Source organism: Herpailurus yagouaroundi, unplaced genomic scaffold (assembly GCF_014898765.1).
Source record: "Herpailurus yagouaroundi ecotype Mexico unplaced genomic scaffold, PumYag 77, whole genome shotgun sequence".
In the NCBI taxonomy this organism is placed as follows: Eukaryota; Metazoa; Chordata; class Mammalia; order Carnivora; family Felidae; genus Herpailurus; species Herpailurus yagouaroundi.
The window spans coordinates 7,703,334-7,727,169 of NW_024412388.1; the positions used below are offsets into that span (position 1 = coordinate 7,703,334).

General features: G+C 62.3%; 1 protein-coding gene across 1 annotated transcript in view; it reads right to left on the reverse strand.

Annotated features, from left to right (window-relative positions):
- The window catches only part of CASZ1 (castor zinc finger 1), a 62,668-nt gene that overhangs the window by 3,276 nt on the left and 35,556 nt on the right, over window positions 1-23,836 (reverse strand). The window contains exons 4-19 of the mRNA XM_040471513.1: window positions 19,942-20,776; window positions 18,885-18,953; window positions 17,153-17,243; window positions 16,251-16,415; window positions 15,146-15,318; window positions 14,057-14,904; window positions 11,584-11,719; window positions 11,267-11,330; window positions 9,832-9,986; window positions 9,605-9,727; window positions 8,323-8,652; window positions 6,613-6,811; window positions 5,670-5,841; window positions 3,687-3,838; window positions 3,423-3,564; window positions 14-792 (exon numbers count right to left, since the gene is read on the reverse strand). Of these exons, the coding sequence (XP_040327447.1) occupies window positions 14-792; window positions 3,423-3,564; window positions 3,687-3,838; window positions 5,670-5,841; window positions 6,613-6,811; window positions 8,323-8,652; window positions 9,605-9,727; window positions 9,832-9,986; window positions 11,267-11,330; window positions 11,584-11,719; window positions 14,057-14,904; window positions 15,146-15,318; window positions 16,251-16,415; window positions 17,153-17,243; window positions 18,885-18,953; window positions 19,942-20,776 (4,433 nt within the window). The remainder of the gene's footprint in view (window positions 1-13; window positions 793-3,422; window positions 3,565-3,686; window positions 3,839-5,669; window positions 5,842-6,612; window positions 6,812-8,322; window positions 8,653-9,604; window positions 9,728-9,831; window positions 9,987-11,266; window positions 11,331-11,583; window positions 11,720-14,056; window positions 14,905-15,145; window positions 15,319-16,250; window positions 16,416-17,152; window positions 17,244-18,884; window positions 18,954-19,941; window positions 20,777-23,836) is intronic.

Consider the following 23,836-nt stretch of genomic DNA (forward strand, 5'->3'; position numbering starts at 1 on the left):
CGGGGTCGCCCGCATCGCCCGGCCCCAGCCCCAGGCCCGCGGAAGCGGCGGCGGCGGGCGAGAGGAAGAGCAGGGGGGCCCCGGGCTCGGTGCCCAGCGACAGCGCGCTGTCCAGGCCGACGGCGGGGCCCGGGGACGCGGCGGGTGGCTCGCCGCGCTCCTGCTTGTCGTGCTTGCGCTTGTGCGAGTCCATCTGCGACATGCCCACGACCGTGTGGCGGCAGCCCGGGTAGGTGCAGTGGAAGTGCGAGCACTTGAGCTTGTACTTGCAGTCGGGCACGGCGCAGTCGGCGCTCGAGCTGAACTGGCAGAAGCCTGCCGCGCTGATCACGTCCTGCTTGCCGTGGTGCTTGCGGTGCGCCGTCACCTTGGTGCTGTCGGTGCAGCGGAAGCGGCAGCGCAGGCAGTGGAAGTGCGTGCTGGAGCCGGAGAAGGGGCAGTCGGCGAAGTGGCAGCTGAGCGAGGCCTTGAAGCGCTTGAAGTCGTCCAGCACGAGGTTGTCCACGCGGTCATGGTGCTGCGCGTGCTTGTACATGTGCGTGCGTCCGCAGAACTTGTAGCCACAGTTCTCCCGCGTGCAGTGGTAGTGCGTGACCTTGAGCGAGAACTGGCAGGTCGGGTCCCTGCAGTCCTCGTAGAGGTCGAAGCGCCGGAAGCCCTCCAGCATCATGCCCTCGTCCAGCATTTTCCGCGAGGAGGCCGTCTTGCGCCGCTTGCCGAACGGCGACATGTCCTCGATGATCCAGAAGCGCTTTTTGGCCCCGGAGGCTGTGGGCATGGAGATGGTGTTCCCTGCGGAGGGGCCGGGGGAGGTCAGCGCGTGCCGGGGAGCCTTTCACACCCACGCAGGGTCCCCGGTTCCGCATGGTGGCCGGAGGGCAGCGCTGGGGGTCGGCTTCCCCAGACTTTGGGGGCCTCTCCCCCTCCCCCGAAGAACCAGGGAGCCCCCAGGCTTCCCCTTGCGTCATCCCCTGTCTTGTCTGCAGGACGACCACACAGGCATCCGCCCCTCGTGCGGCAGAGCAAGCAACCCGGGGGATGTGGTGGCCGCTTCCTGGCCAGTTTGGGTGGGAAGCGAGGACGCGTCCTGGCGCTAATTGAAGCTGAAGGGGGAATCTAGGTCGGCAGAGTGTAATTACCCAGCTTGGACGGACGCCAGGATGCCATCGCGAACCCGCCTCTAATGAGGGACAGGCGGGCTCCTTCTCCCGGCCGGCTAACCAGTCTCCCGGCTGCCCACCTGTCTGCACAGGGGACCTACCTACTTCCCGCAGGGATGCCCAGCGCCCTGGGGCTGTTTGGAGCCGTAACGCCCTGCCCTGAGGGACACCTTCCCTTTGGTGCCGGAAGATTCTTTCAAGTCTCGTGGGGGTCTTCTGCCCCCAGTAAGCCAGAAGAGGGCAGCTCTTCTGAGGGGCCGGGGCTGGAGCAGGGGCTCAGCCGGCAGACGGGTTCCCACCTGTGCCCTCCCAACTGGACCCAACAGCGCCCTGGACTTCGGATGGCTCACGGCCAGGGCTGCCTGGTTGAGAGTGGCCCTGCTGCTGTGGCGTGAGGGGACAGCAGCCCCTGGCACTGCGCAGGCAGCTGGGGGAGGGACAACAACCCTGGCATTCCCGGCCTCACACCCTAGGAATGAGAGAGAAACCTTCAGGGGCTGGCCCTACCCAGGGTCAAGGGTGGGTATTCAGGCTTCTCCCATGTGGCTGACCTGCTCAGCCTGCCCCAAACCTGCCTAGAATATCCGGCCTCCACGGCACCACTGTGCCGCGTCGTCCATTTAGGGAATGGACCCAGTCACCCCCCACCTTGGCAGGCGAAGAGAAACCAAGGGCGGCGACGGTGTGGGGGTGCGTGGCGCAGGACAAGGGAGGGTGTGGGGCCTGGAGATCCAGGTGAGTGAGAAGCGGCTGCTTTGGGTCTGAGGGCACAGGGCTCAGTGTGGTTATGGCAGTGACAGCCTTCCACAGGTAGAATTCCAGAAGGGAGACCTTCTGCCTCTCTGGCACAGCACTGGCCTGGCACTCAGCAGAACGTGAGGCAAAAATGAGTGAAGGAAGGTGCAGGGCTGCGGTGATGGCCACAGCAGAGGAGAGGGGCTGGCGGGTCCCAGCCCTGCGGGGCATCGGATATGCAGGGGTGGGAGGTGGGGTGGGAACGGAGGCACCCCTGCCATTGAGCACTGCCTGGGGCCTGAGCCACAGGGACTCCCTCTTCCTGCTTGGCTCCAGGGCTGGGAGGGGGTCAGGCTGGTGTCAGGGCCCTGCCTGGACCCAATGCTGAGCAGGAGTCCAGAGGAGCTGTCCTCGGGACAGAGACAGGGCTCTCTGGTTTTGGGGGGTGCTGGGCTGTGAGGGACGCAGGGTGGCCCTGTCCTCGCCCCAGCAGGTCACAGGAAAAGGTCAGGTCCCGGACCATGGCCTGGAGGGTCAGCGGAGGTGACACACACTGGCAAGAAGGCATGTGCGAGTTACCTGCAGCATCCTGAACTAGGGGGACGTCACTTTTTACTGGAGTTGCGGTGGCTGTGGCGGGCGGGAGGCGGGGCAGGCTGCCGACCGGGTGGCCCAGGCCCCGGGTGGCTCCGAGAGTGGCACTGAGCAGAGAGTATGAGAGACAGGGCGGAGAAAAGAGGCATGGGAGGGAGGGGAGGGGCGCCCGGAGCACGGCCGCTGAGAAGGATGGGGTCAGTGGGGGCTGTGGAGCCACACAGGCAGCCTCGTCGCCAGCGGCAGCAGGAGGAGGAAGAGGAGGAGGAGGAGGAGCCGGGCAGCCTGGAGAGGGTGGAGAAAAGCAAAAAAAAAAAAAAAAAAAAAAAAAAAAAAGAAAACCAAAACAAAGAAAAAACAAACAAAAAAGAACCAAAATGAGAAACCCGATGGCAGAAGCAAGTATGATATGAAAACATGTGGACAGATGACGAGCAGAGAGGCGCCACGAGAGAAAAGTGGGGAAGGAGGTGGCAGGAGGAGGAGAGAACGGGAGGGGAGGCTGCGCAGGGAGAGGCCGTGGTGGGCTCAGAGAGGGCCTGCGGCAGAGCCCGGCCCTGGTGCGACCCCAGTTTGGGGTCCAGGGACTGAGCTTCAGGACGATGGCAGAAGGGCCAGGAGGAAGGCCGCGTGCCCGGGACCCGGGCCCTGGCAGGTCCCCGGCCCCCCTGCCCTTGAGGACGAGCCCAGCTCCTCTCCTGGAAGCCGAAGCCAAGGGCTGAGTGCGGGCAGGAGGGGGCCTCAGTGACCTGTGTCCCCCAGACCAGCCGGCCCTACCGCACACGAAGGCTGGCTCTGTCCTCCTTTGAGGCCACGTGACCACGAACCCTACGATGGACCCTGCGGTGCCTTGGGCCGGAAGCTCCCGGCCCCCGAGGTCTCCTCCTGGCCCGCTGCTCGCGCTGTCGCCGCGCTGCCCGGCCGTGTGCTCACCTGCCGCCGTGCTCTCGTTGCCCACGGGGGTGCTGGAGCAGCTCCGGTCCATGGTGGGCGACTCAGAGGACACGGCGCCCGGGCTGCAGCCCGTGTAATCCATGTACTCATCGGTCTCCGTGTCCATCAGGCTCGGGGGGCCCTGAAAGAAGAAGGGGCACCCTGAGGAAGCTGGGCGGGGGCCACGCCGCCCACAGGGGGGGCAGGCAGGCTGTCCCTCCGGGCGGGACGCACCGACGCCTGCTGGGCACCCCGGGCGCTCACCTGGGAGGGGGGCACGCGATCGAAGTTCTTGCCCAGCATCCTCCGCATGTGCTTCCGGGCGTGGGAGGTCATCTGGTGCTTGAGGAGGAAGGAGAACTGGCAGCCCTCCCGGATGCAGTGGAAGTGGCTGTTCACCTGGTTGTACTTGCAGCCTGCGGACACAGCCCCGCCGGCCGTGAGCTTCCCCCGGCCGGTGCGCACAGCACCCACCGTGCCTCCTGGGCTCAGGGGAGTGTGGCCAACGGGCAGATGGTGTCTGGGGAGGGGACACGTGCCCCGTGGTGGCATTCCTCTGAGGAGGGCTTGTATCCACCCCACCCCCGGGGGAGGAGGTCCTAGGCTCTCCGGCTGGCCAGGGCCTGGGCCCACCCTCTCCTCTGGCCTGGCGTGGAGGCGGGTGACAGTGGCGAGGCTGGGCCCCATCCCCTGCCCCCTCTCGCTGAGAGGTCCCGGGGTTTCTGGGCGAGAGACCCTAATGACCCGTCCACCAGGTCGGCCCCCTCCCGGCAAGCCACCTGTCTCCACATCTCTGGGGAGCCCCGGTGCCTGCCCCCAGACCTGTGGGGACCTCTGCCCCGCCCCCACCCACCTCGGCTTCGCTCTGGGCTGAGAACAAACAGCGGGCAAGACTGCAACAGTGTCAGCAAAGGGCAGGTGAAGGCCTGCCCGTTGCCATGGCGCCGGGGCTGGCCAGGTGTCTTATATCATCCCCCAGCTTTGTTTGGCCCCAACTACCACCAAAAACACCCGAAGCTGAGTAAATACCGACAACTACGGAATACCCTGACCCCCGGAAACTGAGCCCAAGGACGGCACAGGCCACCAAATGTTGACATCTGTTGCCATGGTTACCAACCCTCTCCCAGGCCACGAATTCTTTTTGAATTAATACTCGAAAGAAAGGTTTGTTTCCTGTCTTTTCTGGCAGTCGCTGAGTATCTCACCCTGCCCCTGTGGAAGAAGGGTCAGTCTGCGGCAGCCAACGGCCCCACCTCTGCTCCCCCAAGGCCCTGCTGCTATGACCACCTGAGTCACAACAGGCCTGGCCTGCGGCCCAGCTGTCTGTGCCCGGCCTGCCTAGCTGCCACCTGCCTTCCAGTTTCCAGTTTTTTCCTGGCAGATCCCTACCCCACATCTGCAGGCCTGTGAACGTGTGGCTCCATCCTGAGGCAGGTGGGTGGGGTCTGCCCCCTGCCCAAAGGCATCCTCAGGGCACGCTGGGGCCAGGGAGCTACTCGGGAGGCCCCGGTCGGGTCCAGGGCTCCGGGCGGCTTCCCTGACGAGGGCCCAGCTCTCAACAGCAGACTCAGCTCCCTGGCATCTGCTTCGAAGTTCAGGGCCATCTGTGGCCTCCTTCCCAGCCCCATGGCCACCTCCTTCTGGGTCACCCCAGGTCACAGATGCTCTGGGCCGATCCACAGTGCACATGCTTGTCCTACCAGACCCCCACTGCCAAGCACGGTGCTGGCCAGAGAAGACACTCAAAACCCTGAGCTGCCACCACCCCCACCACCTCCCATAACAGCACGGAGCCCTGCACACCGCTCTTCCTCGATAGGTATCTGCTGAATGAGCAAACAAACCAGGGGCCGTTCTGGAAAAGCCCTTGCAGTTAGAGCCATGGAAAGAGATCCCAGAGTGAGGAACATCAGGGGCTCCTATGTTATCCGCACTCCCTCTTGAGAGAACGGGAAAGAGCACCGAGTCCAAGGCCTGACTCTGATGACGAGGCCCCAGGCATTTTCCCCGGATGTAGGCGGAGTGCTCTGAGTCACTCACACCCCTATTCCTGGGCTCTCCGTGTTTTGACAGTTTCCCCTGTTTGATGATGCCTGGCCTGTGACATCAGTGGCATTTTTAACACAACACAGAGTCTGACGTGCAGGGACAAGAGGTGGGTACCAGGAGAGGCGGCCGGGGCCACCAGAGCCACAACCTTGTCACCTGCTGCAAGTCTCTCCCCCCAACCGCGGCCCTCAGTACCTAGCCTGCCACACTCCTCGCGCTTGGTAAAGTACTTGAATCCGTTGGCTGCCCGCCGCTCGGCTTTCTCGTGCTTCTTTATGTGCCACGGCAACTTGGTGGTGATGTTGGTCACAAAGTAGCAGCCGGTCCGGAGGCAGTGGTAGTGTCCACGCATCCGGAACTCGCAGTGCTGCAGGGAGGGACGGGAGGGTCAGGGCCAGGCTGACCACTTCTCTGAGCTCCCACCGGGCCCATGGCTCTGGGAGTGGCAGGCCCTTTGTTCTTCCGTGCTCAAATCAGAAAACACAACCGGGTGTAGGCCTTTCGCGTGTTAAAAAGCGGTATGTCCCTTTTGGAATCTGACCAAAACATCCTACCTGGTAATCGTGCCACCCATTTCTAATTCCACACCCAGAGCAGACATCACTAATCTATCCTAGCACTCCTCTCTGGAGGCTTGGCCTTAGGCAGACATCACTAATCTGGCCTAGCACTCTTCTCTGGAAGGCCCAGCTCTAGGATCAGACTCCTTCTCAAGGCACTCTGCCAAACAGCCCCTACCAGTCTTGGGGTAGGCCTTTATGGTGAACTTGATCTGCCCTTCCTTTCTGGGGCACGGACAGTTCAATCTCTAGCTGTCCAATGGGCCTATTTTAAAATTCTAGGCCTCTGGGGAAAGGGAGCATAGTTCCAGGATGGGCAGAATGATGCCAAGTGCACAGAGAGTTGGGATGAAATGACAGACGTCACCAACTGAGCACCAATCTGGACCCCTGCCCAGGGGCCTCCAGGGGCCCAGGGGCAAGACAGTGCCCTTTCCAGAGTCTGGACGAGGCCAATTCAAAACGGGCGTGAGAGACGTAATGACTCCCTGCCGGGAGGAGCCAACCCCGGGCCCCGTGCCTCCCTGCCCCCCACCCAGGGCCCCAGGCCCCCGCCCGCACCTGTCCCCGGGGCTGACCTGGTTGGGACAGAGACACTGAAGTGAGTAGTACGCAAACTGGTCTCGCACGTTCACCAGGTTGTTGTTGGGGTTGATGTGGTCCAGGCAGTGGGACTCAGCCTTGCCGGAGGTTTTGCAGACGTACTTGCAGTTCCCGAAGAGACAGTGGAAGTGGAACTTGTTGGCGTACTTGCAGTCCGTGGCGAGGCAAGGATCGCTGGAAGGAAACCACAGCCCAGAAGGTCATTGGCGTTCCCAGAGCCCTCCCCGCCGACATCCTGACATTGGTCGAGTTGGAGTTCTGCTCCCTAATCCCCTGCGGTGTGGCCCAGAGGAATGGCCCCCGGGGCTGCCTTCCTGCTCAACAAGTGGCCTCGGCCAGAGGAGACTACAGATCCCAGCAAGCTTTCCTGCCTTCTTTTTGGAGCTCGGCTGGTGCAGAAAGGGTTGCGGTGTGCAGCCTGCCCAGAGCATTGCATGCTGGGACACGTAGTTTCCATGGCCACACCTCAGGATTATAGATAAGGCGGCTGCAATAACCTCTTGGATGTGAAAATGAGAGATGGCGTTGCCAGCCCTGGCGGGGCGCCAGTGAGGGCCTGGCTGGCGTGGCACAGGCACTGCCCTGGGTGTGGCTGACTGACAGGGTGCAGATGGGTGGGCAGCCCTACCCGGAAGCTCTGCTCCCTCGGGGCCCTGGCCAGGGGGAGTGTGCGCCTGGTGTCAGGTCCCGCTGAGGCGCACAGCTGCCGGGGCCCCCAGGGTCACCTCGGGGCTGAGGGCTCCCGCCCACTCAGAGAACCTCACCGGCCGCCTGAGTGGTGGGGCTCGGGGGTGGGGGGTGGGGGGTGCTGGGCTGAGCCCCCATGCCGTGAGCGGCAGCCCTGCCCCACGGCCTGCCTCCTGGGCTGCAGACAGGTGTGGAGGACGCCATGCCCCGGCCTTCTGCCCTGGCTGGTGCCACAGCTGCCGCCACGGTGGCCCCGGGGTGGGAATCCGACCGCGCTGGGGAGACTAAGAGCGCTGCCGCCGTGGGGAGGCGGAACGGAACAAGGGAAGCTCGGGGAGGGACGGAGAGGAACGCAGGTCCCCTTCCATGCCAGAGGCCCAGCCCCAGGTGCCCAGAGAGGGGGGACAGCTGCCACTCAGGCGGTACACGTTCACATCCAATTTATTACTTTTATTGAGAACAGGAAGCCGCACACATAACGATACAGAGTCACCGTTCTCGCCGCAAGGCGCCACCACCATCCAGTGAGGAAGGTCCCTTCCACCCCTGAGAGCTCAGACCACTGTGCAGACGGGTGTGGGCCTGGAGTGGAGGCCTAGCCCCCTCGCCCCCCACCCATGACTTCGCTTGCTCTGCAGAGACTTATCCATGGGTGCAAGGCCCAGAGTGAGATGCAGCCTTCCTTGCCAGGCGAGGCCCAGCACTCCCGGCCCACCTAAGCTGGTCCTCACAGTGCCAACGCTGCCCCTCTGGAACAGCGGCCCCTACCACCACCACCTTCTCCCACCCCGGCTGCCTGCTTGGGGAGCAGGCAGTGAGGCCAGAGCAGCAGCTTCTTTGGCTAGAAGGACAGCGTCCGATGACCGTGTCCCAGAGAGGCTGGGGACAGCCCGGGCTCACTGCAGGGTTAGGAGCAGCACCTCCTTGGCTGCCCTTGCTAGCACCTACTCCCGAGACACGCGGGGGACACGGGACTCCCGGCTCATCGAGGGACTCACTTCTCCTGGAACTGGAGGAATCCGGGTTTGACCTGGGGCTTGGCGTTTTCTAGAGAAGTCGTTGCCAAGGGCGAAGTGGGCAGGTGAGGCACTGACGCTGGAATCTGAGGCATCTGGGGTATGGTGGAAGCCAGCTGCTTCCAGGCGAGCAGCGTGGGGGTGGAGGGCACGGCAGCCGGGCTGGGAGTGGGACCCTCCAGAGAGGCTGTGGTGACAGGAGGCGCTGGAGGGGACGAGGGGGCCAAGGCAGGTTTGGTCTCCGCAGCCGAGGTGGGGAAGGGAGCCTCTGCGTTTCCCTTCACTGCTCCTCCCTCCGTCCGGAAGTGGAAGCTGCAACAGGCAGAAACAGTGGCTCAGTGGGGAGGAAGAGGGCCCTGCGCAGGTAGCCTTTCCCTGGATGTTACCCCATCATGAGCCTAGGGGCCCAGTGTCCCTACATAGTCCCCAGCAGCAGGTGTGATGCCACCAGGAGGGAAGGACTGAGAACTGCTGTGTCCTCTGGTTCTGAACTTGGGCTCCTGGCTCAGCCCTAGCTATGTCTTCCTGTGATCTTCCTGCTGTGTCTGTCCCTAGCTCCTTCCTACACAGAGCAGGGGACAGGGACAGCAGGGGGCATGAATCTGTGCTTCCAGAATCTGCTCTGAGAATTAAAGGTGGGTCTCGCTCGGCCCTCAAAGATGGCTCTTCTGCAGACTAACGGCTGCCTGAGCAGTGAGTGGAGCCTGAGCTGGGGCCCGGCAGTAGCCAAGGTCTGTGTTAAATGTCTGCAAGTTCTGGGTTCAATTACAAGAGGCGGCTGGCCTGCTGCTTTTCAGCTCAGTGGGTTTGCAAATTAATTTCATTATTTTTAGGTCAAAGAAAATCTACAAATGCAATACTGTGGCTTGGAAAAGGCCTTCATCTAAGGTCTCTGCCTGGGTCAGAGTGGGGTCTTTCCAGCTGGCTCTGCAGGGAACATCTGTGATAGAGCTGCTGGCCACACTGGTGGGGGAGGGGCGTGGGGGGTGGGCAGAAACAGCTGCTCAGGGTCTCTAGGTGGAGCCTGGACAGGCTCAGAGGACCCCACCAGGCGGCTGAGCAGGTGGAAGGATGGGGAAGCCTGCCTTTTTCAGGCAGTACCTTCTAAGAAACTAGCTCAGCTTCTGAGTTTCGGTGCGAGCAGCATACGGCGCCTGCCTGGAAGGCAGCTAGAGACCCAGGCAGCCCCCAACCCCACGCAGCCTGGAGCCAGGCTGGAATGAAAGGGGCTGGGTTTCCACGTGCCCTGGGGACCCCCACTCACTTGGCATGCTTGATGGCCCCGTCCAGGGTGCTGAAAAGCGCGCCGCACTCCTCCACCACGCAGTGGAAGTGTGCCTTGTGAAGGAAGTCACACTGGGCGTCACAGAAGTCCTTGGTGCCAAACCTGGCCAGAGGAAGCAGCGGTCAGAGGAGACCCTGGGGCACTGGCCACCACGACGGGTGGGCGTGGCCCTTCCTGCTCCTTTGCTGTGCCAGGGAGCCCCTCACCTTCGAAGGTACACCTTCCAGGGCTCGGACAGCTTCTCCTGAACCAACGCCTTCACAGCCTTGCCCAGGAAGGGCGAGGACTCCACGGCGGGGCTGCCCTCCGCTTCTGTCTTGATGTTCAACAGGCTGCCAAGGTTGGGGTTGCCCTGAGACATCTGCAAAGAGAACAGGGCCGGTGCTTGGGACTGGCTGGCCGCCGTGGGAGCAGCAGCGGCTCTGGGCCGCCTGGGCCTCTTGCAATGCACTAGAGCAGTGGAGAGGAGAGGGCGCCTGGCCCTGCACAGCTCTGGCCACAGCCGAGTCCGCTCTGAATGGTGCTGCCCAAGGCAACGTGGAGATGCCACGGCTCCTCCACACAAACCCCGTGGTGCTAAGATCCATCACTCAAGCTAAGGCCGGGACTCTGGGCACACACCAGACCAGCTTTCCCCAGACTTTGTGGCTCCCTGGTTATTTTCCTGCCAGGTTTTCAAAAGAAGTGCGGAGGGGGGGGGGTTAACCCCTATGAATTCCTTGAGAACAAGAGAAGGCACACAAAAGAGGAGCAGAGAGGGAGGGAGGGAGGCTCAGGGGGTGAGATCAAGATGGCTCAGGGCTACTGGGCCAGGAGGGGGAGTGGCGAAGGGGAGCCTGTGTGAAAGCTTGACCCACATGGGGTGTGGGGCCCCAACATGAAGGAACGAGGGGGTACAGGGGCCAGTGACACCCTCCCCCACCGCCAAGAAGGGAAAAGTAGAGCAGGAGAGCAAGGAAGGAGAGAGGAAAGGTAGAGGGCGCAGGGCCCTCGGCAGAGGGTGGCGGGAGGCTCCTTCCCTGCCAAGGGCCCTGCGGGACCCCCACCCGTGAGGTCCGGCCCAGGCCCAGCTCCCCCAGCAGTCACTTGTGTATGGTAACCAAATTAATCTTGCTGTAGTCAAATTTATCATGTGAAGGGGGGAAATATATTTGAGATGATGTATAATTTACAAAGACCCTGCATTATTTAAAATAAATATTCTGGAGCGACCTCTGTGGAAGGCGTCCGAGACCATTACTCAACCCGAAAAGTGGAAATTGATGCTTTGCTCCCACTTTAGTGCCCCTCCCCCACCCCCTTTTAAACAAACAAAAAAATATATAAAATAAATAAATAAAATTAATAACTGAGAGGGAAAGAAGTTAGAGGGCTCTGGAAAAGCTTTTGGAGCCCTCCATCTGAAGGGAAGAAAAGGGTGTCAGAGGCTGGAATATATTTCTTCAGCCAGTTCATTAAATTAATTTGTAAGCAGTGGCTCTGAAATTATATCCGATGAAAAATGGCCTCAAAATTTAAATGGTACAAACTCATCTTATTAGAGGCAAAACATTAAAAAACAAACACCTCCCCCCCACCCCCCAGCATAGCTTTAATTTCTCTGGGTGGGGGAGCGGGAGGCGTGTGATGGATGGTTCTTACCTTATTCATAAGCGAGGATAAAAGAGACGAGTTTGCCGGGACTGCATGGCCATTTGATTCATTACTGGAACACACAAACCAAGGGGCCTTAGCTCAGACGTCCGTGGGACTCAGCCCAGACACTCACCCTTCCCTGCCCATCCCGAAGGCCCCGGCCCCGCCTGCTACATCTGCCTGGGCTGGAGGAGGACCCCCCCCCCCCCCACCGGGAGGGCTTGGCCCCTGGCCTCGGTGGGGTCTGGCTCCAAGGGCGCTGTCCCCAAGAGCCTCCTGCAGTGGGGCAGAGCTGGTGGGGTGGGGGCCTGGCCTCGCCTCACCTGGGCTCCTTCACAGTCAGGTCTAAACTGCGGTCCTGGGAGACCTCGTGGGGAACCGGGGCGCCAGCGCTCTCACCGGGCTCCTGCTTCACCGGGGCCGGGGGGAACCTGGCGGGGGTGGCCTGCTGCCCGTTTCCTACAGGGGAGGGGAGGGAAGATGGTGTTAGAGGGGCTGCGGGCTTCCTATGGACACAGACCGGAACCCCCCACCGCCGGAAGGGAGGGCAGTGGGCTGGGTGGGCCGGGGGCCCCAGGGGAACCCTGGCTGCTGGTCAGCGATTCTCCCCACTGACATGATCGCTTGTGACGCTTACCCCTGTGTGGCAATTCTTCAAGTGATAATTATTGCAAAATTATGTCAAAGTTGTCCCAGCTCAGGGCCTCCTGGAGGAGAAGGGCGGGAGGCTGGGGAGGGGGCTGGCACGGGGGTGGGGGCCCTTCATTTTCTCCACCGACTGTCACAGTCAATTTGTGGGGCTGCCGCTTAGGCTTTTATTAAAGACTCTGTTAATGCTGAGGGAAAGTGGCAGATCTAGACTGGGAGCTGCGCCCCTCCGCAGGTCCCCGGCCCACTGTTGCCGGGGCGACGGCCCTGCCTTCCACTGAGCATGCCTAGGAGGGGCATCTGCTGTGTCAGGGCGATGGGAGCTGACAACCAATCAGAGCAGTTCAAACTGTGTGACCTCGCCCGTCAAGCTGTCCAGGGCAGGGATGTGAGGCCCACTGTGGCCGGGCTGGGCTGGACCAGGGTCTGGGTGGGAGCTGGCGGGGTGTAGCCATTGGGGGAAAGTCTGGAGCTCGGTAGGCAGATGATTTGGGAGGCCAAGCAGAGCAGGGGCAAAAAAAGTTGCTGACAGGAACGTGTCCACCGAGCCCTTCTCCACAATCCCCAAGTGGCTGAAATATTAATCTGCCCCAAGGCGCTGCAGCTGACAGAAAGCTGCTTCACAGACAGCAAGTGGCATTTGATTAAAAAATAAAGGAAAACGCCCCCCCCCCCCCCTTCCCTTGACCTTTCTTTTGGGGGAAGGAGATTTTTCTAATGAAAAAGAAAGAATTTGACAGTCTGGCCCCTGAGCTCAGTGTGGTCCTAAAGTGGGGCCCACCCCGGCCTACAGGCGTCTGGCCAGAGGCACAAGGCCCCTGGGCATCCTGCCATCCCTCTCACACCTGGGAATGGAAGGCGGGTCACTCCACGCTTCCAGCTGATGGGAACGTCCCACTCGGGACAGGATAGTAGCTCCCCGAAGTCACTTGCCCAAGGTCCCCTGGGAAATGGCCCAGCCCCCTTGCCAAGCACTGGCAGGCCCTCTAGGAGACCTGGGCAGACCCCTGGGCTAGGCCGCAGGGACCTTCCGTCCTGCCTGGTCTTGAGACGGTCTCACAGCAGAGTAGGGCACGCGGGTTCAGGAGCCGGACCGCTGAGGTCCAAGTCTGGACTTCGCCGCCTCCTGGCTGCGTGCCCGGGATCAGGCTACCCTCACTGCCCCATCAGTACCACCAGGCAGGACTCTGCTTCCCTGCCGTGTCTCCAGCACCGCTAAGGCACGTAGCCCTCAGTAAGCACAGCGGTTGCTGAATGAGTGGCTAAAGTGACAGCTGACTGTTCTCGGCTAAGTACCGAGAAGGGGGAGAACAGGGAGAGGGGCCAGGTAAACAGAAAGCCAAAGAATTCCAGAGATCCGAGAAAACATTTAAAAAGAGTAGAAAACTTGAGAAGGAGAACCGCTCCCCGTGGTAAGCCAGAGGGAGGCCAGAGGTGGGACTCGGGAGGTCTGGCTGGGTTGTCCAACATGGCAGCCGCTGGCCAGGTGTGACTAAGTTAAAGGGATTCCAACCAAAATCCGGTTCCTTGGTCACAGAGCCAAGTTCAGGCACTCAACAGTCACAGGTGACTAGTGGCTGCCATACCAGACAGCACAGGACAGAACAGTTCTGTTCTGGCAGAAAGTTCTGCCAGACGGCGCTGACGGAGAGGGAGACACTGGAAGGTCATCCTCGGCCTCGAGGGGCCGGCCGGGTGTAAATCCCAAGCATCCCTGAAGTGCGGCCACCTGCTGCTTGGCTGGACCCATGCCCCTCCAGGTGACACGGGGGGCCCTAGGGAGGCGCAGGGACTCCTCTCATCAGCGGCTGGACTTGCGATGAGGGAGGGTGTGGAGTGGTAAGGACCAGCTGCCCCGGGACACACAGGCTCCCAGTGAGGCCAGGCCTACGGCCCCCACTTCACAGATGAGAGAACAGAGATGCCTCGGGTGGGGTGGGCAGGCCAGAACAAGGGGGCCCCATTAGCAAACAAACAGGATGGAGGCAGAGACCAGGCAAAGATGGGGGCTGGGGGCGTGGGGGACGTGGGTGCAGGAGTAGAAAGACGCCTCTCCAACACCCCCCCGACTCTGCTCTGCAATCTGAGGCGGCGGGCTCCCGGGGTCCGTAAGCCACTCGTTTCCTGGGCAGTGCCCGGCCTGCTCACCTGGGTCAAAGGTGGCAGAGGGCTTGAGGGCAGCCGCGGCCAGCCTGGCCATCATGGGTGAGATGAGGCCCTTGCTCGCCGAGATCCTCTCCATGATGGAGGCGGGGGGCACCGGGACAGAGGTGGCGGCGGCCGGGGCAGAGTCACCGGCTCCCGAGGCGGCCAGGGTGGGTGTGTCGGCTGCCGCCGAGGCCACTGCCCCGGACGACATGGAACCCAGGAGGCCGGGGGCACCCACGGGCAAGGAGGCGCTGCCCCGGCTCGGAAGGATAGGGAAGTAGGGGGCGGCGGTGGGCAGGCCTGAGTTGGAGAGGGCCAGCGCCAGCGGGATGGAAGCGGGCAGGCCCTGGGACAGCAGCCCGGAGATCTTGCTGTTGGGAGGCTTGGCGGCACCGGGCGTGGCCTCGGCGGCGGCGGCGGCGGCGGCGGCGGCCAGGGAGGCGGAGGACTGCTGGCTGGTCGGGGAGGCGCTCAGGCTGGAGTTCTTGCTGCTCAAGGCCGAGAAGTCGACCAGGTCGTCGTTGCTCGACTCCTCGTGCTCCGTGTCCTTGGCGCCCAGCAGCGAGGACGGCAGCCCCAGCGCGCCCGAGGAGCGGACGTGCCTGCGCTCGTGCTTGCGCTTGTGCGAGGTCATCTGGCTGGTGGACGTGAAGGTGAAGCCGCAGCCGGCGCGGATGCAGTGGAAGTGGTTGGTGGCCTTGCTGTACACGCAGCCCTCGTACCTGCACTCCTCGTACTTGTAGAACTTCTTGAAGCCGTCCTTGGCATACGCGTCATCCTTGATGTGATAGCTCTTGTGCTTCTCGATGTCACACTTGTTCTTGAAGGTGAATGTGCAGCCGGGGCGCCTGGACGGGACACGGCAGGGGCTGTCGCAGGGCCTCGGGGAGGAGGGGGCGCCCGGAGGTGGTCCTGCCCGGCTTCCGCCTCGGCCCCGGGGGTAGACCCGGAGAACCCCCCGGGGCGGCCCCCCTACCCTTGTGCCTGTGGCCTCCGGGAGGCGGGACCCCGAGCCCCGCACGGGCCCACTTCCCCACCTCCCCTCCCTCCCCCAGGCCAAGCAGCCTCCCTGGTGGGCTCCCCGTTCACCTGCAGTGGAAATGCGTGGTCTTCTGCCCGTAGAACTGGCAGTCGGCCGTGCCGCAGTCCTCGGTGGCTCGGAAGCGCTGGAAGCCATCGTTGATGAGCTGGGTGTTCTTCTTGTGGAAGTTCTCGTGGGTCATCACATCTGACGTGCTCGTATACACCTTGTTACAGCCCACCTGCAGGGGCAGAATGGCCGTCAGGGGGACCCAGGCCAGGCACGCCCGGGCCAAGGTCAGAGCCGCGGTTCTGCTGGCCACAGACCCCCCTGCTCAGGGGAGCTTCGGCCCCTGTAAACATCCAGCTGGGCTGTGGAGAGCCTGTGAAGATCCCCCCCGGGCCCTGCAGGCCTGGGTTGTGCCGAGGGCTGGGTTGTCTGCACGGACTCCGGGCACCTCCTGGCACAGCCAGGTGTGGGAGTCCCGTTCCGCCGAGGGGCGTTTGGGGTCCTAATCCGTGGCTCTGTCTCGAAAACCCCTGGCAGTGGGCAGGGCTGGGCCTGGGGGCCCGGCAGTCACCTTCGGCCCCGGGACTCGTTCAGTGGACACTTCCTGGCACAGGGCCCTCCCCACCCCACCCTAGCTGGGCCAAGGCAGGCAGCGTTGCCATATTGAGTAAAAACCCGTGGAATCTGAGCACTCTTGAAGGCTGGGCCGTGCCAGTGTCTGCACCATCTCAGGGCCCGGAGAGAGAGCCCCCCTCTCCTCCTGGCCCAGGTTGTTCCACGGAGCCCATAACAACCCCCTGACAAATGCCGGGGGAGGCGCAGCGGCTGCTATTTGCAACCCCGAGTCGCTCCCCCTGGACCTGACACCTTGAAAAAGCCCAGACTCGGCGTGGCATTAAAACAGAGAATTAAACAAAAACCTCCTCAGGAACCATTTGCAACGCTCCCCTTGGTGTTAAAGCCTGAGAAATGCTGGTCTGTATAAACAGCTCCCTGAATTTCACCCGCACCAAGTATGGCCATGGGGACGGCCCCGCCCTGGCCCTGCCAGACACCGCCCGGGCCCGCGCCCCCAGGACTCCCTGCGCTCGCCTGCTGCCCCCCGCAGCCCCCCCGCTGCCCCCGAGCCAGGCCCCGGCCCCTGGGTGGCCCTGCCCCTGGCACCTGCATGCAGTGGTAGTGGGTGCTCTTCCCGTTGAGGTGGCAGCCGTGGTAATAGACGCTGCAGTCGTCCAGCGGGCTGAAGCGCATGAAGCCGTGCTGCAGGGAGTTGTCGCGTTTCTTGTGCATGTTGTAGTGCCGGATCACATCCTGCTTGCTCGTGAACCTCTGCAGGAGAGCACGAGTTGGCGGGGCCCTGGGCCAGCCCCTCGCCCAGAGCCCTGCCCCCCCCCCCCCGCCCACTTGGCTCTCCCTGGAAATAATCCTGCCTGGGGTCGAGGCAGCCGGGTGGCGCCCAGGCCAGCACAGAGGACCACAGACAGAGCAATTCCAAGTCCCAGAGCCACAGGGCCTTCTGTGACCTCCCGCCGGGCTCCCAGCGCTCACGCCCAGGAGCAGAGGAGATGAATCTGGCCAGGCCCTTAAGGCAGCGGCTCTGACAGGGGACAGCTCATTTTGCCCGGTGTCACCTATGGGCTGTGCCGCCAGCTTGGGCTCCCTGATGAGCACGAGGGGACAGCCCTGGGCACACAGGCTGCGTTTCCCTCTTGTTCACCTGCTCTGCATTTATCACAGGTGGCTTTGACCATAAATGACGATCTCTCTGCCCCTCAGCGTTATCATCTACTAGCCGGGGCAGGAGGACACCGAGAAGAGTCAGACAAGGTGCCGAGGCCCTGGGGTGGGGCTCCCAGGGAAGGGAGCTTGAATGATCATCCCAGGGAAGCAGGTGGCTCCAGACCCTATCAAATGCCTGTTAGGCTAATAGTTTTCTGGGTTCTCTGTCTGCGTGAGTTAAGCTCAGGCGGCCTCGGCAGAACTGAACACCCCGGTCCCACTTCCGAGAGGCTCCCCCACCGATGGGCCAGCCCGCAGGGGCGGGGCTGGTGCCCACAAGGCCCTACCTGGTAGTTGCACTCCGGGTCAAGGCAGTGGTAGTGCTCACGGTACTGGTAGGCGCAGTGGATATGGCCACAGTGCTGACTGCCGGAGAACCTGCAGAGAGGAAGGGTGGGCTCAGCCCTCTCTGGGCAGCAGCCCCAGGGAGGACTCTTCCCTCCCTTCCCAGGGAGGACTCTGCTGCCAGAGCAGCAGAGAAAATACGTGCCCATACCCTGGGGAAGCGCTGCTGGGGTTCAGGGGCCCTGAGCCCTTTGTAGGGGTATGGGGGGCAGAGGTGGTGTGTGGGGGTGAAGTGGCAGAGGCCAGGGTGAGTGATCAGGCCTGTTGGGAATCCTAGGACCACTGAACTGCAGACCTGTCCTGCCTGCCTCGGGAATGAGGACGCAGTGAGGCACACAGGCCTGGCACCAAGGTGGGGAGGAAGAAGCTGGGGCGGGCCAGACGGCAGAGCAGAGACAGGGAGGAGGCCTGGGATGGGATGGGATGAGGCGGTGAGGGCAGGAGCCCCCAGGGTGACTGCCTTTCCTGCAGGTGCCGCCCACCGGCCCCGCACCCAGAGTGAAGCCAGGTGCTGGAGACACTGGCTGGGCCAGCCCAGGGCCCCGCTGCTGAGAGGTGTTAAAGCCTCTCTCTGTCCTGGGCTTTCCTGACACTTGAAACAGCCCAGGGTTATGAATTTTTAAAGCACAGCATCTGTTCGGCTTCCTGCGGCAGGGAGTGAGCTCTCCAGCCAAGTCCGCAGTCAGGAGCCCCATGCTGCCTGGCCACTGCCCGCCTCCCAGAAACCCCGACCTTCTCCAGGCCCCAGTGCCACTGGGCTGTGGTTCTCAGGCTCGGCGATGGCCACCCTGGGGAGGCGGCTCTGGGGAGAGCCTGCTAGGACAACTGGGGAGGAGGCTGGCCTCAGACTGTGGGACACGCGCGTGCGCGCGTGCGCGCGCACACACACACACACACACACACACACACACACACAGAGACAGAGGGAGAGACCCCTTTGTAAAGGGAGAACCACTTGCAAATAAATATTTAAGCTGAAGCTGCCAAAAATGCCATCTGCTGAGGCACTAATAATAATGATAATAATAATAATAAAGAGATTGGAACAAAGCTGAAAAGACAGAGAGGGACAGGAAGAACCTAGAAGATCAGCAGAAAGACACAGGCTGGGGCACAGCTCCCTCCTTGGGCTGCCCCATCGGGTGTTGGCAGCAAGGGGCCGGATTTGGGGGCCTCCATCGAGGCGAAGGTTCTTTACCCACCCATCGTGTGGCCTTAAAAGTGTAAGAGGGCAGGTCTGCGGTCAGGAGGTGAGGGTCAAGGCCCGGTCCAGGGAGCACACTGAGGCCATGTCAGGGAGGATAATTGCGCGCACCTCCTCTCATCCCCAGCGGCTCCACGTTGGCCTGAATCCCACCCCAGACTCTGTATGAGCCGTGGCGGGAGCTCAGTGCTCACCTGTGGCCAGGCCCCGCCATCAGGCCCCTTTGGGCACCCTGGCCCTGCCTAGGGTACAAGCTGCTTCAGGGCGTGTGGCCCAGGTCACATCGAGGGGCAGGGGCTGAGATGGGACGCAGTCCCTCCGGGGAATTTGAGGGCATGGGCGCATAGAGGTAGGGAAGCAGTAGGCACTCGGGCACTAGCGGTCAGATGGGCCTGTGGTCCCAGGGTCCCCAGGCATTCCTGGCCCCATCCCACCACCTCTCCAGGGCAGTCTCCTCCCCAGGGGCCTACCTGGCAATATATTTCTGGTAAATGTTTACATCTTCGGTGACAGCTGGTTTATCTGTGGGCAATCCGTTCCTGGCGAGAGACACACAGGGCACAGCCGATTAGCCGACAGGGGTAACTTCACACCCCAGAAGTGTCTAGGGGGCAGCTCCCTGTCCTGGGGCCCTGGCCCTTCCCTCTCTTGCTCTGTTGTGCTCTGAGGCCCTCAAGGTGGGACTGGAAAGCCCTTTGGCGGAACCTTGGCACAGGTTCAATTAGCCCAACTCCGGCAAGGGCCGGGCCATCCCAAGCTGGCACGGGCCTAGCTAGGAAGCCTTGGAAGCTGGGGCCTGGCCCCCGTTGCATACCGGGAGTCAGCAGGATGATGGGAAGACCACTGGGGAAGGGGCAAGAGAAGGTGGGGTCATTTGATCAGAAAAGGCCCCCTCCCAGGCCAGTGGGCAGCTCCCTAGATCTGCTCCAGGTTTTTGGCTCTGCCTCAAGGGGGAAGGGAGTGTGGGAACCCCACACAATTGATCCACAGATAATTTGACCGTTGCCTGGGGGTTAGCGATGAGTGTGCCCCCAGACTCCTGCCTTCTCTTGCTGCCTTCCCCACGGCCCAGGCCCTGAACCTGGGAGCCACGGTGACGGGCTTGGAGCCCAGAGCCCTAACCCCAGACTAGGGCTTTCCCAGCCAACCCCAAGGCTGCATTTGAGGCACAGAAAGCCTGTCACTGGCAAATGGGGGTTACAGCAGTCCTTGGTACGCGTGTTAGCAGATGAGTACATGCATGGGAATATCTGACGTGTGATGCACGTGTGCACACTGCAAGATGTGTCGCGTGCTGGGCGTGGATGGTTACGCAGGCCGTGTGTGTGTGTGTGTGTGTGTGTGTGTGTGTGTACCTGTGTGCACACGCAGGCATGCGCATGTGCAGAAGCATGTGAGAGCCAGTGCGTGTATTAAGCTGGCCGCATGGTGGACGTGTACAAGTACGAGTGGATGCGTCCACGAGCATGGGCTTCAGGGGCAGAGAAGTGGCTACTCTAGTCCCGAGTTCAGGATGGGCGTCCTTACTTGACAGTGGAGACGGTCCCCGTGGTGATGGAGTCTGTTTTGGAGAAGGTCGACTTCAGGTACTCGGGAGTGTTGAAGGGCAGGGAGGCAGATGGCTCGGGCCCTGGCCCAGGGGCGCTGGGAGCACTGGGCACGCTGGGGAGGGGTGCAGGAGCCAGGCTGGGGGTGGGCGGAACCTTGGCAGGGCCCGGCTTCTGGATGGCCCGGACGTCGTACTTGGAGGGGCGCCCCACCTTGCCCGTCTTGAAGGCAATGGCCCCACCCATGTCGGGGCTGCCCTCCCCGGGTTTGAAGAGGTGCAGGTACTTGACGTTCTCCAGGTCGTACTTGGATGGCTTCTTGTAGGTGCTCCCGTTCTGGGGCCGCAGGTTCTCGCCCGTCTTCAGTTTCTGGATGAAGAAGTCGTACTTGGAGGTGCGGGCCACCAGGCCCTGCATGGGAACGCTGCTGTGTGAGGGCAGGGGCAGGATGGTGGCCTTGGTCTCCAGGTGCGCCGTGCTGCTGGGCAGCCGCAGGCCGGGCAGGGGCCCCACCACGTCCTTGCCCGCCCGCTCCTCGGCCTTGGTGCTGTGGGCCGGCCAGGAGAGCTGCTCGCCGGCCTTGAGCTTGCGGATGTACTCCTCGTATTTGGAGAAGCGCGCCCGCTTGCTGAGGGCATCCTCGGAGGCGGGCAGCATGGAGGAGGTGGCCACCTCGGGGGTGGAGCCTGCGTGCAGCTTCTCGAAGCTGATCTTCCTGGCCAGCTCGTCCCTCGTGTTCTGGTCATCGTAGCCAAACATGCCGAGGAACTCGGTCATAGTGGAAGCCGCGTAGTCCCGGAGTGAGGAGGCCTCTCCTGTAGCAGTGGGGAGAGGCCGGTCACCTCTGGGAGGGAGCAGGGTAGCCAAGGGACAGGGGGCACCCCCTCCCCGTGAGCCCCCACCCACAGAGGGAGGAGGCTGGCATGGGGAGGGGGCGGAGCACGACATGATCTATGGACATTTGGCTCACTTGTTAGGTTTTACGACTCTTAAATTAATTTGTTTAAAAAAAAAGTAATTAATACCGGGGTAAAATAAAACGAGTTCATCAATGCCAGGAAAATCAATTTCCTAAATGTTCTGGCCGATGGCTTTTCAGTACATTAAACAAAGTTTCATAAATGTCTCCTCTCTCTCGCCTTGGCCTAATATGAAAGAGAAGTCACTTTACTGGAAGTAAGGCCAGATCCCAACCTGCCTCCCAAGGGTGGGGTGACACGGGGGCTGGGGACAGGTAAGGATGTGGGCCGGCAGCTAGGCAGTCAGGAGGGACCCCAGGGGCTGAGGGTTGGGGGTGGGCCTGGCTGAGCCTGTCTGGAGGACTCTCCCTGACCCCCACAAGCAGACACACAGGCCCTCATCCCTGGGAGGTAGAGGGCTTACCCCAGGCCTCACCAGGACCTGGCCCCCCCCCCCAGCCCCACCGGCCCCCCACATACTGAGGGTCCCAGACCACAAGGCTGAGGGGGCAGGGGCCTTGCCAAAGCAGTTGTTCAGACTCACTCGAAGCCCCTTGCCCCAGCCAAGAATTATGACGTGAGGAGTCCTACGAACCTCCCCGTCATCCTCGTGCCCGCTCATTAAAGGTGGCCACCCTGAGGAGAGTCTGCCTGGGAGGCTGGCCCTACTGGCCCCAGGCAGGGGACCGAGGACAGCCTGTCTACAGGCTCTACCTGTGTCCACTCTGGGGCACACAGAGATCCCGGAGCGGCCTCCCCACAGGGACGTGAGCAAACACGTACACACACACATACACGCACATCCCCTAGCTACCTTCCCAACCCCGCAAACACACACACATGGACACGAACCACCCAAACCCTACACCCTTCTCCCCAGGATGAGCCTCAGGACGGCAGAGGCAAGATGATCCCATTCTGCCTGGGGTTCTTCTCTGGAGCCCCACGTCCTTGCACACGTGACCTTCGCCACAGCAGATGTGTGACCCCCCCCCCCCCCCCCCCAGCACACACAGGCTTACTCATTCTCGTGCAGAACACTCACGAAACACCTACTATGGGCTCCGGCCTGGATCAGGGGTGGGCGCACATAGGAGGGTGAGACCCACATGGGCCCCAGGGACACACATGTTTTCTCCATTCCTGTCTGAGCCAGCAAAGTCGGGCACGTTCACTCAGAGCAGCAGGGCCCCAGGCTGGGAGTCCTAACAGCACAGCCAGGGGGAAGGCATGGCTGAGGAAGGGGTGGGAGGCCCAGGACCCCAGCAGGGTGGCAGATGAGGGTCACCTCCCAACCCTCATTGCAACCTATCGGGTCTGTGTAGGAAGAGGACAGTCACAGGTGGCACCTGGAACCCCAGGTGGGCAGAGTGACCCCGGGAGCCAACAGATGGCTGTTCCCTGGGACGGGGTGGCCGGTGGGCCACTGTCCTGACCTCAAGCTACATGGGGTTGGGGGCCCAGCCTGGGAGGAGGGGGCTCTGGCTGCTAGATTCAGTGGCTCAGGGACCAGGGAAAGGGGCTAAAAATAGCAGGAGGCAGCTGAGCCCTCACTATATATGGCAGAGAGACAGAGGCTTTGAAGGGCAGGCAGCTTAGAGGAGGGAGGGGGCTGGGTGGGGGTCTGAGGCAGCCCAGAGGCCTGCGTTCCTGAGCCCCCAGGCCCAGAGAAGGTGGTCTGAGCCTGGCGGTGGCTAGGGCTCCAGCTGGTTTCCTCTGGTGCCCAGGGCTGAGCAGGCTGCCCCAGGTGTCAGACGGGGCGATGCCCAGGTCACGAGGCCACTGGCAGTCCCGGTCCTGCCTCCTACTGTCCCGGCTCTCCATTTGGGGTGAGAGAAGGCAGGGGTCAGGGCAGGGCTGGACCTGGGGGGTGGGGCGGGCCCCTGATGGGACAGCGGCCCTTGTCCCCGTTCCTCCCTCTCCTCTGGCTCAGCACAATCACCTTGTGTCTGGGAACGGCAAGGGCTTTTCCTATCAGAGGAAACTGAAGGTCACACTTTTCCTCATTGATCTTGCAATGTTTGTTAATTACTCTGTCACTGATGTGGCGAAGGATAATTAAACAGCTCTGTTTATATCTTATATGCATAATTATGTGGCTGCGCAGGGCTCCCCGCGCAGGGAGGAGATGCGCCCCTCGCTGCAGGGGGAAGGGGATAGGGGAGCAGGCAGGGGAGGCTCGGGGCACCGGGCACAGGCCTGAGAAGGAGGCTACGAGCTGGAGAAAAGGCCCCGCACCCGGGGTTCCATCCTAGCCACGGTGACCCCCTTCCACCCAAAACCGCAGGCCCTCTCTCCCTGGAGTGTGAGAAGCTCGGGGCTGCTGTGAGTCATAAGGACAAGGAGACAGCAGAAAAGCCAGGCCTCAGCCACCTCGTGGGAAAGAGGTCAGCCAGAGGAGCGCGTCCGGGGCAGGTGGCTGTGATGGGATCTGCGGGCCGGGCTGAGCCATCCTGAGGCCCTGTGCCTCACCCCTGAGAGGTCCTGCCTAGCAGAGCCGGTGTCCCTGGGAAGGAGAAGGATTCTGGGAAGGGGCAGGGGAGGAGGCTGCCAGAACAGGTCTATCCCGGAGCTCTGCTCCTGTGGCTCTAGGGCTGACCCTGCAGGCTCCTGTGATGCAGGGGTGGAGACACAGTCCCACGGTCTGTCGTGGGTCTCACGTCCGCACAGCCATCCCTCACCTCCTCAGGCCCCCCATGCTCACACAGCCGCCCCCAGCCCGGCTCACACCTGGAGCGCTTCCCTCCCACCCTGAGCAAGTCTTCCCTGTTCGCGCCAGTACCTCGGCCCCAGGCCTCGCGGGGCTGGATGAGGTGCCGGGACACGGAGCACGAGTGGGGGAAGCGGGCAGGCTCTGCGGACCCCCTACTCCTTCCCTGCTGCCCGCCCCCCCCCACGGGCTATGCCATCTGTCCG